This window comes from Staurois parvus, unplaced genomic scaffold (genome assembly GCF_062004578.1).
Source record: "Staurois parvus isolate SC_StPar_1 unplaced genomic scaffold, SC_StPar_1.0 ptg000080l, whole genome shotgun sequence".
Taxonomy (NCBI): Eukaryota; Metazoa; Chordata; class Amphibia; order Anura; family Ranidae; genus Staurois; species Staurois parvus.
Genome location: NW_028317876.1, coordinates 6,289,621 through 6,305,816, shown reverse-complemented (window position 1 = coordinate 6,305,816; position 16,196 = coordinate 6,289,621). Strand labels below are relative to the sequence as shown.

Sequence of the window (16,196 nt, the reverse complement as noted above, 5' to 3'; positions counted from 1 at the left end):
CAAACAGCACAGAGAATACAACTACACTGATACCTAGGTAAAACAACAAAACAATTGAAAGTGTACTATGCCTCTCCTGCTTCCTGTGCTGTCTGTGGTAGTAAAAAGATACCAGTGTCTGAAGATCCCACAGAATCTGACTTTTCCAGCAATATAGATTTTTTGACCCTAGTGCTCCGTGGTTCCTCCTACATCATTACAGAACACAACACTGACATAGAAGGAATCAGTCAAAGCACTGGACATAGTAAAGCACTAGGGAATTTATACTTTTGGAAATGTGGAATCCTGCAAAATCTTCAGGCATTGGTATCTTTTCACTAATACAATGAATGGAGGCATGGTCAGCAAATGGGCTGCTCCTGAATCAGTAGCAGTACATCACAGTTTTTACAAAACCTTATTTTTCATACTACACACCTAAAGCTTTTTTGTTACTGATTTAGATGCAGTAAGTTAGCAAGTCTTGTTTTTTATCTTATTTTTATTTATAAAAATATTCTAGCATCTATCAAACGTGTTTTTCCTGGACTTTGGAAATGTTTTATGTGTCTCTCTTCATTTTCTGTTGGACATATGCCATCTGGTACACAAAATACCTTTCTGTGGTCCTCCAGTTGAGACTCTGCTACTCCTGCTGGATAGACCACTGTCAGAAAGCCTTTACTTTCTGGTAGCATGAAGTGAAAAGGTTCTGCCAAACAAATTGATGTTCCCTTTATATATTTCAGCATGCATCTCTCCATCTCAGTCAACTGTTGTTTGAGTGCTTTCACTAGAATTCCACAAACACTGTTCAAAAGAAAAATAACATTAAAAAACGGTTATAAGGTCATACAATATATTGCATACTGAACAAAGATCAGAAAAAAATATATTGTCTCACACACTGATTTACTGTAATGTAGCAGAGATCAGTAAGTAAAATCAAAACAGTGTCAAAAATACACAGCTGTGTAACTGGGTCATTTCATCTTCATCAGGTCTCTACATAAAAAGAATTACTCTACCTGTATACAATTATTACATCAAAGGACCACATCTTACAGCATAGTCTGGCCTTTGACAAGTTGACTTGCCTTCATAACTCACACAGTGTATAAATATTATAATCACATGAGAGGAGTCAGCAATCAGGCTCTGTCCTGAAGGCTGTAGATCTTTCTTGTATGTAGACCACCCCTCCTTCAACTGATATGATATCTACCAATCACGTCATACAAAATGACGTCCCTATGGGGTGTAAAAATTGGGACCAGATTTTCTCTGTTAGGAGATAAAACTGTTCAAACTAGAATAATGTATCTACTGTAATAGTTTTAACATAGTCTGCTTTCACATATGCACATTCATTGCAATATACCTAATGAAGTAATGATCATGCATAGTTTAGGATCTGCCCACAACCTTAGTCTATGGCACCAATGTACATTCACAGCTGACCAGTATTTGGTTGGCAAAATCAAGATTTTCAAACTTGTCTAAGTAGTTTCCCCTGGAAGTAGAAAGTGTGGTGTTTACCTTTAGGCCCCATGAACACATGATGTTTTGCTAATTATCTTAGAAGTCTTCTCCCTGGCAGCAGCATTTTGACAGAAAAAACTCCTGATGCTTGTAAAAGTGTATAACATGTTTAGGCACAGCAAGCGCTTGGCTCTTAATTCAATTAATTGGCCAGAATAATAATGTAATCTGGTCAATGAAATTAATTAATGTTCAATCATTGCTGATCATCACTTCCAGTTAGTTCCAAGGGGGGCCCACAGGAGCAGATCATCACTGTCAGTTAGTTCCAAGGGGGGCCCACAGGAGCAGCCTGTACCAGTTGTGGTTTATAAAATGGTGCTGGTTCAAAAAGGGGTTAAGAACAACTCTACCCCAAGGCCTGAAACTAATAAATAAAATGAAATCAATTTCCCCAACTTTAAGTTTAAATTTAAAAAAAGATTATTGCACTCACTGTAAAATCCTTGAATTTGGAGTCTTTTGAGGGGAACAGGAGGTCTTTACCTTCGAGTTACACTGCTGACTACAGAAGCATTAGACAGTGGCAAACAAAAAATCTGTAGGCCAGCCCAGGATAACTCCCCCCCTTCTACTACTGGTATATTTCAGTTTTGAAGCAATGCATTACCAAAAGCATGATCATAAACACAGACTGGTGGAATTTGTGTCCCTCTAAATGGACTCCATGAAAATAATTTTACAGCAAGTACACAAATTTCAATTTTCTTGTTCATTGAGAGACACAGAAAGTCTTTAGCCTTTAGGTGGTTCAAAGTATTCCAACTGAGGGGTGGCGAATAGAAAAAACACTAACAGGCCCAAGAAGAACAAAAGCAAACTGGGGACTGCCTGCAGCTCAAGTTGCAGCCTGAAGGACCTTACACCCAAAGCTGGAATCAGATGAGGCTGAAATGTTCACTTGGTAGAACTTAGACAACATGTTAACAGACAACCATTTGACAGTCTTGGAAAACAGTTGCTTGATGCCAGAAAGAACTCACAGATCTAGTAGAGTGCTCCATGACAAGTAAGCTTGGATAATGGTCTGCCTAAGCCACCTAGAGATGGTGAAACCAAAAGCCAAAGCACCATTGTGAAATCAAATGGGATGAAAAAAAAAAGTTAAAATTAAATCTTTCTGAAAGAAGAAGTGGTTGAGAGATAGACTTCACAGCCTGATCCACATCTAGACAATGGTGGACTCAAGATGAACTTGAGCCTGAGGTGAAAGGCAGAAACAACCTTAGGGAAGAAGTAGTCCCAGGCCCCAAAACTACATTGTTCTTATGCAAAACCAGAAAGACTACCAGTTCAGACACAAGTCTTGTAGAGGTGATGGCTACAAAGAATACCACTTTGTAGATAAGAGTAGGGATTATCTCTAACAGGTTCAAATGGTGGTTTCTGAAGTGCAGAGGGAACCAGATTTAGATCCCACAGAGTCACAAGGGACAGGAGAAAAAAAGATAAGAGACCCTATGTACAATGGTTTAAAAAATGTGAGAGGCCAAGGGGCTCAGGAACTGGATAGAAAGGTGCAGAAACTTGGCTTTTGCTAGTGCTGAGAGAAAACCACTGGTCTAGACCCTGCTGCAGGAAGAAAAGACTGTATCATATGGAGAAATTCCAAGGGTGGAAGTCCCAACACTCACACCAAGGTCTAGATTGGAGCATCATAGCAATCACAGTTTCAGAGATGCCCCACCTCTCAGAACCAGGGCTTTACATGCCTACTGTATATGGGTAGATAAAGTGCTGTGCAATCAAAGACCCAGCTGCAGGAAGGAAATAAATTGTGCCACAGCGAATTTCTGAGGGTGGAAGCCCCAAGAATCACAACAATTTCTAGCTTTGAGCATCATAGGAATCACAGATTCAGTGTATAGCCAGTTTTAGTGAGACCAGGGCCTGGTAAATTCTTCCAATATCTTCTATGCCCTAACAGTTAAAAGAGAAAAAAATCGTATACTATAGATGCAAGGACTACTTGTACATCAAATATAAACAGCAATAAATATTTGTTTATTACTATATGATATGAGGAAATACTAACATTTCACCTCAATATTCTGAAATAAATGATGAATAAGTTCCCAGGCATACAGTGGGGCAAAAAAGTATTTAGTCAGCCACCAATTGTGCAAGTTCTCCCACTTAAAAAGATGAGAGAGGCCTGTAATTGGCATCATAGGTAGACCTCAACTATGAGAGACAAAATGAGAAAAAAAATCCAGACAATCACATTGGCTGATCTGGAAAGAATTTATTTGCAAATTATAGTGGAAAATAAGTATTTGGTCAATATCAAAAGTTCATCTCAATACTTTGTTATATATCCTTTGTTGGCAATGACAGAGGTCAAACGTTTCCTGTAAGTCTTCACAAGGTTGGCACACACTGTTGCTGGTATGTTGGCCCATTCCTCCATGCAGATCTCCTCTAGAGCAGTGATGTTTTTGGGCTGTCGCTGGGCAACACGGACTTTGAACTCCCTCCAAAGGCTTTCTATCGGGTTGAGATCTGGAGACTGGCTAGGCCACTCCAGGACCTTGAAATGCTTCTTACGAAGCCACTCCTTCGTTGCCTGGGCGGTATGTTTGGGATCATTGTCATGTTGGAAGACCCAGCCACGTTTCATCTTCAATGCCCTTGCTGATGGAAGGAGGTTTGCACTCAAAATCTCACGATACATGGCCCCATTCATTCTGTCCTGTACATGGATCAGTCGTCCTGGTCCCTTTGTGGAGAAACAGCCCGAAAGCATGATGTTGCCACCCCCATGCTTCACAGTAGGTATGGTGTTCTTTGGATGCAACTCAGCATTCTCACTCCTCCAAACATGACGAGTTGTGTTTCTACAAAACAGTTCTATTTTGGTTTCATCTGACCATATGACAGATCATCCTGGATCATCCAAATACTCTCTAGCAAACTTCAGACGGGCCCGGACATGTACTGGCTTAAGCAGGGGGACACGTCTGGCACTGCAGGATCTGAGTCCCTAGCGGCGTAGTGTGTTACTGATGGTAGCCTTTGTTAGGTTGGTCCCAGCTCTCTGCAGGTCATTCACTAGGTCCCCTGTGTGGTCCTGGGATTTTTGCTCACCGTTCTTGTGATCATTTTGACCCCACGGGGTGAGATCTTGCGTGGAGCCCCAGATCGAGGGAGATTATCAGTGGTCTTGTATGTCTTCCATTTTCTAATTATTGCTCCCACAGTTGATTTGTTCACACCAAGCTGCTTGCCTATTGCAGATTCAGTCTTCCCAGCCTGGTGCAGGTTTACAATTTTGTTTCTGGTGTCCTTCGACAGCTCTTTGGTCTTCACCATAGTGGAGTTTGGAGTGTGACTGTTTGAGGTTGTGGACAGGTGTCTTTTATACTGATAACAAGTTCAAACAGGTGCCATTGATACAGGTAATGAGTGCAGGACAGAGGAGCCTCTTAAAGAAGAAGGTAAAGGTCTGTGAGAGCCAGAAATCTTGCTTTTTTGTAGGTGACCAAATACTTATTTTCCACCATAATTTGCAAATAAATTCTTTCCAAATCAGCCAATGTGATTGTCTAGATTTGTTTTCTCATTTTGTCTCTCATAGTTGAGGTCTACCTATGATGCCAATTACAGGCCTCTCTCATCTTTTTAAGTGGGAGAACTTGCACAATTGGTGGCTGACTAAATACTTTTTTGCCCCACTGTATGGGTAGACAAAGTGTTGTGCTAACCTAGAACCCCCTCTAGCTGCTGTCCCAGTTTTGTGATCCCCTCCAGCTCCATGCAGAGTAGCATGCAGGACAGAAAATAATGAGGTTCTGACAGTCTGGGAAAGGGAAGAGCAGACGTAACAGGCAGAATAGCCTGGAATAAGATATGTTGTTACTGCAGGCTTGAAGCCTGTGCAGGGAGTGGGAGAAGTCACTAGAGCAGCTGCGACTTTGATCTGACAGCAGTTAGCTGCAGCTAATCAGAAATATTTCATCTCTCTCCTCCTAAGGCCCATACACCATGGTTGTAGCTTGCGTGGTTCCTCCATCTCAGATTGCACTGGCAGGAACTGACCCAGACCCATGAGCTACGCTCATTGTGCATTCGGTGCTGTGGAAAAACTGATGCTGGGTCAGTGCTGCCCAATCCTGAGAAAGCAGGAGAACTAAGTCTGACTACTAACAAACCAGTTACCAGGCACTTTTAGAGTACCATAATAGTGATCACTTTTACATGAAAGTCCATCGCTGGCTTAAAATCTCAATACCAAGCTCAAGGCAGATGCAGCAGCAGAGGTTTATAAATGTACCTTGGTAGACAAGGGGTTAAAGACAGGCACATCTTCAACTGGAATAGCAAGCACCTTGATAATGTGGGACACTACCAGTAAACAGCGTGTCAGGGTGTTTCCAATCTCCATATAGAAAGCGTTGAAATAGCAAGGGTAAAGCATATGCGGCCTTAGGAGCTTAGAACCAAAGACTGGAAACAACACTGGTAAAAACAACAGGCTGATCCTCTAATTTAAGAGTGTCACACATCACATCACAGTCTGGAGACTGGAGAGACTTAGAATCGGACAAGGCCTTTGAGGCCGATGGCTATGAAGCCACTAAGGCCATGGGTAAATCAGATACAGAATCTGCGGGAGAAGGTGCAGAAACACCCTTGTGGCTTCTGCATTCAGAGTCAGCAAAAATCTGGGTTTGGACTATAGAGTCTTGCTTGACTGTTGCAAAAGCATCATCTAAAAGTGCAGAGAATCCAGCCACACTCAACAGAGCTAAAGAAGACTCCAATAAAGAAATTCTAGGAGTAGAGGGCAAAATGTTTCCTGACTGCAGACATCAGCACTGTCAAAAAGCGTGCTGCAAGCATTCCCGGAGCCATTACCAGAGTATTAGCTGATGACAACCGGCAGAGTGGGACTGCCCCCTCATGTTAACAAACATGTTGCAATGGTGGTAAAGCAATGGCTCAGGGTAAGGGACAAAGCCCCAGGTACTCGTGAAACTCAACTGTCTGTAGCAGGTGAGGGTTAGATAGCCTGAAGTGACCAAAGTCACTGTAGGGAGGTAACAAGAATGAAGAGAAGTTCTATTTGACTTTTTTTCAAGCAGGAGTAGCATTAAGAAGGTGCTTCCTTGAAGTTGTAGGATGGGAAAGAGACAGCAGAGCATGTGCAAGGCGAATGCTCAGTCCCACAGAGTTAACCTTTTCTATGGTTGAAACCGGTAGAAATGGGGAATTTAAAGCCTATACAAATGAGGTAGCTGCATTGCTTGGCAAGACTTGCCTACTCAAAAACTGAGTCCTCGGGAACAGAGCAAGAGCTGAGACAATGCCAGCAGCTCTAGACATGGAAAGCATTTTTCATCTAACTTTTACCAGTTCCCCACCAATTCCAGGCTACCCATACAACATTCAGTCCAGTGGAGTCCATACATGGCATTCCAGAGACCACATGAAGGACAGCTGGACCAGAGAATTGGTGAGACAAGCTCTATCAGCGAAGTAGAGAAGAGTCTTGATTGAAGAAAAATAACTGAAGAGAACGGAAAAAAAAAGTGCTAGTAAAAATAGGTTAGTCTTTAAAGAATTCCAGGAATATTTTTCCCCATGCAGTAGGGCTGTGCCTGCACTGCATAGGTTAAATGCTCGTTTTTGTCTAATGGTGAGGAGAGTGGAGATATACTTACTTAATCCACCGATCCTCCCAGCGCAAGACCGGTTCCTGCTGCTCCTGTTCCCCAACCCCTGCGGTGTAGCAGTTTTGTGCGGTGGACTGTTCCTGACATCATCACACCCATAGACCGACTCTGGACATCAGGAACAGTCCACTGCTGGATGTGGGGGAGCGCCATTTTCTGGAGGATTGAAGGATCGGGTGAGTAAGCCTTTCATTGCACCCCTGGAAATAATGAGTAGTTAACCCATACAGTGCATGCACAGCCTCACTACATAGGAATAAAAAAACATTCCTGGATTTCTGCTTTAACACAGCAGAGGTGATAAAGAGCTGTTCATCCCACAAGGACACTAGCAAAAACTGAGGCATGCTGGACTGGCCTACAGTTTTTTTGCCAACTCTCCTAAAGGCAGCAGTATTACGTGAAGGTTAAAGAGACTACTTGCGCTCCACAAGAAAGAAAAATCAATTACCATTCAAATGGACTATAATTTTAAATTAGAAGAAGCTCCACTAGTACAAACCCCAAGTGTAAAAAAAAGAAAAAAAAAAAAGAAGAAAAAAGACAAATACCTCCTCCATTTTTCTTCTGAAGAAACAGAGACAGCTGTGTCAATGGGCAATGTCAAGCTCACACAATGACGACTCTGCTTGTTGTATGTAATTATTGGAGTTACCGCTTTGGAGGAGGTAGACAACTCAAACATGATGCTGAGGTTAACAACTTGTTGCTGTAAATGGATGAAAAACAACATTGATACATACATAGTAGATTAGAATTGAAAAGAGTATGAAAATCATGCAAACTAATATTACATTTACATCTCAGTTAAAGTATAACTAAAGTTAAAACTTTATTTTTTAGCTTTGAATAGAGTGGAGGGGGGATTAGAACACCTGTCAGGTTTTTATTGCCATCCATGTCCCTGTTAGATCTGTTTACTGCTATCACCGACAGTGAAAGAATATCCCACATTTTGGGTTGTCACAAGAAACGGAATAGAGGGGAAATCTTTCAATAGGGACATTAGTGTTGGTGATCCTGGTGACAACCAGAGATTCCCTCTCATTTCCAGTCTTGGCTATAAGATGGGAAATGAAGGGAAATCTCCCCAAGGAGTCACAAATGCTGAAAAAAAAAAGAAAAGTAAGACATGCGTTACAGCCCTTTCTTACTCGATCCAAAATGAAAAAGTTTTGCCTTTATCTCTACTTTAAGCTAAGTTGGTCCTTCCCATTTTTCAGAAATCCTCTTTTACTAGAACCTGAACACACCTATGTAGAAACAGGAAAACTGTTAAGTGAAGAAAACAAATTTAATAGCATTATAACACTAAAGGGGCAAGGTTAAACAAAACCTGAGCCTACGTATTATATACACACACCACATATGCCAGTCATTGCACCATACATGCCTTAAAACTACAGTGTCACTAGCAAGAGTCTAACAAACATGTGCATACCTCAGAACAATCATCTTTTTAAAAAATAAACTCTTTCATATTTAGAATGCACAGCACAACATATATAAGTTCAACATACATAAGCAAGTAAGTTCCTGAACCATGTGACAATTTCATTTACTCACTTCCTGAAACTGGAAGGGGGTCCTTGGACATCCAAATAAGTTGCTTACCACTTCACACACATAGCCACAGCATCAGTTACTTTTTAGTACAGTAGTGGCAGGGAGACACCAGTTTGGGGTCAGATGCACACCTGCTTACTCCACCGCTGGCATAGCAGTAGAAAATATAAATGTCAGGTGTTCATGGCACCGAGAACAGAGACACCCAATAGGAGAGTCGGGGAATGTGCCCCATGGCAGGCACTAGGGGCATCCACGGTGAGAGCCAAAAAGACCCAATTACAGTCAACAGCTTTTCTCCCCAGTGTTTGTCAGTAGTGTCTGCTCAAATATGCAAATCCAAAACAGTCGATTGTACCCGATTGTACAAACTGCAGCAACTTCAGCAAACAACAGATTAAAGTGTATAAAAATCCAAGAATAATAAAAATATGATATACTGTAGCCTACCAGTCCTTAGAAAAAGACATTGCATTAGTTTTCATTTTTGGGGATTTTTTCTTTTTACCCGATGACCATAACAGTAACATGCATTAAGGTAAAAAAACTTTGGGTGCAGCTCACCCTCAGCCCCTCATTATACTCACCTGAGCCCCCTCTCAATCCAGTGATGTGCATGAGAGCCGGTTCTCTCTGTGTCTCTCTCTCATCACTGGCTCACACAGCAGCAGGAGCCATTGGAACCTGTTGCTTTCAATCACTGCCAGAGAGTCAATGTGGAGAGAGCGGGGGCGGGGCAGAGCCTGCTTGAATGTCCCCATATCAAGAAGTTTGCTATTGGGAGCACTCTGCAAGGGGGAGGAGCCAGGACCACTAGCAAGGGACCCAAAACCATTACACAAAGCAGATCAGTATAACTTTTTAATTATATTTTTTTTTTAAATAATTTAGAATTACTTTAATGTGGCTTTGTATTTTCGCATACGTTAGCAAAAAAATATGTAGTCTGCGATTGCGGACTTCCTTTCAGAAATGCTAGTTATCTGGCTTTAATGCTGATCAATTAGCTTCAGTTCCTGGCAAATCATTGACCCAGAACAAGTATGCAGGTCAGGAGTTCTAACTGTGCTCTGAGTTAAAGTGAATGTAAAGATTTTTTTAAAAATAAACATTGTATACTTACCTGCCCAGTGCAATGGAGAAACCTCCTCTTCTGGAGACCTCCTCTGATGCTCTGGGCTCCTCCTCTCTTCCAAGTTGGGGCACTACTTGCTATGAGGACACTCGCGCTGGCTCAATCCTGAACCGGGCTGTGTGCATATATTCAGACAGAGAGCATGGCTCGGCCCCAACCCCGCTCTTTAGCAGCAGGAGTCAATGAGAGAGGGAGAGAGAAGAGCTGCTGCAGACGGGCAAAGCGCTGGATTGAGATCGGGCTCAGATAAATAAATGGTGGGCTGGAAGGGAATTATTATTGAAAGGTTTTACCTTAATGCAGAGAATGTATTAGGGATACAATCTTTTACATTTACAACCACTTGAATTAGTTGCATGCTTGTTCTGTGTCAATGACTAGTATCAGCAATGGCAGCCTACATATTTATCTCACCATAGGTCCCCTTTAATATTGGAGCCAAGGTTAAGTCTGGTTCATTGGTTGGCTAGCAGGACACGGTGCTATAAAAAAGATTTTATTCTTCATTTGTTGATAAAACTACATCTACTACTAAAAAGTTGCTATGTGTGATAGCACTGGTTTGACAGTAAATACATTAAATGACATACCATTTTTTGTTGCCTTTTCTCTTTCCGTTTAGAGTTTTTGCGCCTGTCATCATCATCATCAAACCTTTAAAAAGCAGATTATAAGACAACACATTTAGAATGGTAAACCAGTATATATTTAAAAAAAATACTATATCCTCTGTTTCTTACTGGATAAAATTCAAGATGTCTTTGCAGGGAGAGTCATCTGTCAAAGAGGAAGGTGATGTGCTGACTCCAGTGTTGGGCCATACATATAATGAACTGTGCCTGACACTAAGCACCAAGGACTCAGACTGAAGTTTTTCAGAAAGATCGGTTAATTCTTGCACAAGTGCCTTCTTGCAGGATGATTCTATATTAAAATAAGATAGAAAATGTAAACAATAATCAATTTACAAATTATAAAATCTACACAAAGTTTGCAGACAAAACCTAAGAGTTGTGTAATCTGACAAACTAAGTCATCCTGGTTTTATATGCTGTGTGTTTTCCCCTGATGGGATTACAGAAAAGAGGACAACAGAACTGAGTGATTAAAGGATAAGTTCACCTTTGGGAACATGTTACATATTCCACCTGTTTTTAGGGTGGAACATGTAACATGTTCCCAATGCTGCAGCCGTTGCCCGTCCCCCTCCCCACACCATCACAGCAGTATGTGGAGAAATTCCCTGTACAAGCTGTCACTTTTTATAAACAGCACATCCGTGCAGGGCTCCGCCCACACAGCCCTGTCATTCATAGAGTTCTGCGAATGAATGAACTACAAGTACCGACACCCTTAGCGGCTGTTCCCTTGTAGTTCTCAATCAGAACATCCAGTATAGGCAAGCACATATACTCACAGGTCTGCATGGCACCGGTGATCTGCTAATCTTTGGTGCAATGCTTTACAAGCTCCTGCAACAAAAAATAATAAATGCACATTTTTTTCTGCCTGCAAAAAAATGTGCATTTATTATTTTTGTCAAAAGGTGAACTTATCCTTTAACAGTGCAGTCTGCAGACATGAAATTGCAGTTGATTGATCTGGTCATTTTCAGTTTTGGTGATTATCTCACATCTATGCTGGCAGGCAGACACCTAATGATTGCTGCTCTTAAGGGAACATTGGGTAGGTTTTTTAATCTGCTTGGTCAATCTCCAGCACCTACATTGTTGAAGAAATTTGATAGGCCAGTACAACCAAGCTTGCAACTTTATGGAACACTGTGCAACACATGGAAAAATTGCTGCCTTGAGGTAGATCAGAGGATGCCTGAATATCCAATCACCTGTCAAAGTTCATGGGATTAATCCTGATCTGGTTTATTTCAGTCATTGAACAACAATCCAGTGGGTGACCATACTTAACCAGACACCCATACTGAAAGATCTTATAGAAAATAAAGGAGTGATTCTGAATATCTTTGTAGGACTAATATTATTTAACCCAAGATAAGTTGCCCCCCCACCCTGCTAACATAAACATGTACATAAACCCTGCACATAGACTTTAGTCCAGGCACAATCCAACTACCTCAAGACAAGCAGAGCACTTTGTTAACCTGTAAGCTCATCTGAGAATAAAAAAACTTCTATGGGAACGGAAGAGGAATCTCACTCTAGATTACTGGAGGGGGAACAATAACAATTTGGACAGTTTTTCTAACCCATACTCTGGGCTCGAATGATTTTGTACACTGTTTTCTTTCTGTGTGTGTACTGTAGGAGAGACAGTAGGGTAACCTCATGAATATACCGCTGCTCCTTCATTGTCCAATCACAGGTTTGAATAATGAAGCACAACATCTTATGCTTTTTCCTATAGCAATCCTTCAGGTAGGTGATTACCAATACACCAATTAACAGGAAGGGAAAGTTATTAAGCTGTTCAATTGGAGGATGCTTGCAGCTAAAATAGGGTACGGCATATATGTGGAACATAAAACGCAAACACCGAAATTAGGATTTTCATTCGGAGGTCTGCATTAAGGCAACAGGTTATACATACCATCAGCTGCTGGCAAGTCAAATGACACACTGAGACCACCTCGTGTTCTAAAAATTATTTCTGGAGCTTCAGAATTAACCTGTATGATTACAAAAGATGAGCTTTACTTGATGAGAATAAACATCGTAAGACTAGACAAGTGATCTTTGACTGTCTGTATGTTATTACGTGCAAGCTTTGTACAGGAGAATGTTGAGTTCAAAAGATTTTCTCATACCTAAAAATTTCTTTCATTACAAATGGAAAATGACTAGGTGTGATTAATCACTGAATCAGTAAAAGATAAAAAGAAAAAAAAAACACTCCTACAGTGACCCATTTGGAGCACTGAACTACTCTCTGCAACCACTGCTATGACCACGTGACAGAAAATCACCCATGGAGCTGTTGCTATAACAAAAATAAAAAAGCAGGTAATCATTTGATTGATAGTGATTTTAGTCACATGACTGCTTGATCTCTGTCATCTGTGTGGAGCTAACCTCTGAGAAGTAGCAACTGCTACATGGCATGAATCAGCCAGTTCTTATATCTCTGTACCACACTGCCATCATCCATTCATTCAGAATATGCATAGCATTTAACAGTACTGTGTTGAAGGACAGCCTAATGATTATCATGCATAACCAGACAGTGGAGGTAGGTTAGATCCTGTTCACATCTGTGCAATGCAATTTTCTTGGTGTCAAGTTTTAATGCACAGTTTACACACCTTTTTAAGTGTGCTGCAATTAAACTCTATTAGAACGTAAGATTTCATTTAATCGCATCAAAGTCCTGCATACTGCATCTTTAATGCTCTTTTATAAAATGCACGTTCTAATACAGTTGTGACCAAAATTATTCAACCCCCACTGAAATTGAGTGTTTTGGCCAGTTTGACATTGCTTTTGATCATTCAGTCATCTTGCTTACATTTACATTAAAGAGGCACTTGTAGGTCAGACAAATATAACATAACAGTTATAATGAAATAACCACAAATGTCTTTTCTGTGCTCACAGCATTATCAGTTTTATTCAACCCCCAAGTGACATTCAATCTTAGTACTTAGTACAGCATCCTTTTACAGTTATAACAGCTTTTAAACGTGAAGCATAGCTTGACACAAGTGTCTTGCAGCGATCTACGGGTATCTTCGCCCATTCTTCATGGGCAAAGGCCTCCAGTTCAGTCACATTCTTAGGCTTGCGCACTGCAACTGCTTTCTTTAAGTCCCACCAGAGGTTCTCAATCGGATTTAAGTCTGGTGACTGCGATGGCCACTCCAAAATGTTCCAGCCTTTCCTCTGCAACCATGCTCTAGTGGACTTGGAGGTATGCTTGGGATCATTGTCCTGTTGAAAGGTCCAACGTCTCCCAAGCCTCAGGTGTGTGACGGACTGCATCACGTTTCCATCCAATATCTCCTGGTACTGAAGAGAATTCATGGTACCTTGCACACGCTGAAGCTTCCCTGTACCTGCAGAAGCAAAACAGCCCCAAAGCATGATTGACCCTCCACCATGCTTCACAGTAGGCAAGGTGTTCTTTTCATCATAGGCCTTGTTCTTCCTCCTCCAAACATAGCGTTGATCCATGGGCCCAAACAGTTCTAATTTTGTTTCATCAGTCCACAGAACACTATCCCACAACTTTTGTGGTTTGTCCACATGGCTTTTGGCATACTGCAGTTGACTCTTCTTATTCTTTGGAGACAGCAAGGGGGTACGCCTGGGAGTTCTGGCACGGAGGCCTTCATTACGCAGTGTGCGTCTTATTGTCTGGGCTGAAACTTCTGTACCCACATCTGACAAATCTTTTCTCAGTTCCTCAGCAGTCACACGGGGACTTCTCTCCACTCTACGCTTCAGGTAGCGCACAGCAGTCGAAGTCAGCATCTTCTTTCTGCCACGACCAGGTAGCGTTTCAACAGTGCCCTTTGCCTTGAATTTGCGAATGATGCTTCCTAAGGTGTCTCTTGGTATGTTTAACATCTTTGCAATCTTCTTATAGCCATTGCCCTTCCTGTGAAGAGAAATCACCTCTTCTCTTGTCTTCCTGGACCATTCTCTTGCCTTCACCATGTTTGTAACCACACCAGTAAATGTCTAGAAGGAGCTGAGTATCACAGTCATTTTAAAGCTGCCTAATTGGTGCTTATTATGCTTGATTGCTGCTCGGTGACATCCACAGGTGTTTTCAATACCTGATGGAAAGCACCTGTATGAACCTCTGTTCTTCAGAGTGGTAGTCTTTAAGGGGTTGAATAATTGTGGCAATGAAGAAACCACATAAGAACCATTTACTACTGTATTACATAAACAATTGATGTCATTTTAGTTGCATTTGGGTAGTTACAACGTCCTTGTAGGATTTGATTCTGAATACAATTCCAAATGTACACTATAGTCCCTAAACCCCTTTACAGCATTGGGGGTTGAATAATTTTGGTCACAACTGTAGAAGGTAATGGCAGTGCACCTAAAAAAAAAAAAAAAAAAAGCATATTAAAATAAAACATGGCACAGTAAAACACATCACACAGCTATAAATCCAGTCTAAGTCTGCATTTCATATTAGCACGGACTATTTGTAACTCTTCTCATCTAGCCTCTGAGAAAAACGTTTACACTTCATTCTTGAACATTTCTGAAAAGTTAATAACCCATGGCTCCCATTTTGTGTGGTGTACACATTTAAAACTTTCTGCAATTGCCAGGTTGTGCAAAAAAGATGATTCAATATGTGCCGGCTTTATTGTAAATTATAAGATAGCTATTAAAGTGGTATTAAACCTAAAAGTAAAAAAACAAAAAACAAGCTGACAGGCAGGGACTGACCGTGATGGCCTCTTCTGCCATAAATTCTTCCTCCTGCCTCGCAGCAGTAATGTACAGTGGTTTGAGTATGGGCAGCTTAGAGTATATTAAGGCACCTGATGTTCTGTACCATGGTGATGTGACTCCTGTGTGCACGAGCGGGAGTGACATCATCACGACTCGGCCATTCAAGTGGCCAAACAGAGCAAACCTGGAAAAAAGACTGGGTGAAGATGGAAGCGCCAGAGCACTGACAGCACTAATGCTAGTATGTGGTCTCTATACGAAAAATGACAAAATTTAGAAGCACTTTAAAGCGGAACTTCATTTTCTCAATCAGCATTGACTATTTTTAATCCTTATGCTGCTAGCTTTGGTACAGATAGGAAGGTATATTATATTTACTTATTTTAACCTTTTTTTTCATTTCTTCAGTTACTTCCTGGTTTCCATGCCTAGGCAAATGATGTAATACATCCCAGGAGTCTTTAGGAGGGGTTTGCTCAGTTAAGCACACCCCCCCCGTCTTGTAGTACCAGGAGTGGTCTGATTACTCAAACGCACAGATTTGTGCGCTATCTGGTTAGTGCATATTATATACACACCTATGAGCATGGGAATCACGGATACCTCACTTGCTGTTGGATGTCCACTATCACAACGTTGGGATGCATCAATATTGATTATTGATCACTATAAGCACATACTGCTGTTATTATATTGTACTTTTTGCATAATTTATAAAGACAAGTTTATATGTATATTAGTCTACATTGCATTTTATTTAGCGCTGCATTTTCTACATGATGTTTATTTGAAGGTTTTTAGGCTGTACCTTTATGCTAGCTGCTCACACTAATGTCCAAGCGCTCGTATTGACCCTCTATCGAGTTACATACACCCCCCCGTCTATTTGCCTGAGCTAAGGGC

The 16,196-nt window shown here is 41.2% G+C and overlaps 1 protein-coding gene across 1 annotated transcript in view; it reads right to left on the bottom strand.

Moving 5' to 3' along the window:
* UFSP2 (UFM1 specific peptidase 2) overlaps nucleotides 1–16,196 on the bottom strand; it is a 36,293-nt gene that overhangs the window by 16,955 nt on the left and 3,142 nt on the right. Inside the window, exons 2-6 of the mRNA XM_089669602.1 lie at nucleotides 12,466–12,544; nucleotides 10,641–10,824; nucleotides 10,491–10,554; nucleotides 7,751–7,908; nucleotides 600–792 (exon numbers count right to left, since the gene is read on the bottom strand). Coding sequence (XP_089525728.1) covers nucleotides 600–792; nucleotides 7,751–7,908; nucleotides 10,491–10,554; nucleotides 10,641–10,824; nucleotides 12,466–12,544 — 678 coding nt within the window. The remainder of the gene's footprint in view (nucleotides 1–599; nucleotides 793–7,750; nucleotides 7,909–10,490; nucleotides 10,555–10,640; nucleotides 10,825–12,465; nucleotides 12,545–16,196) is intronic.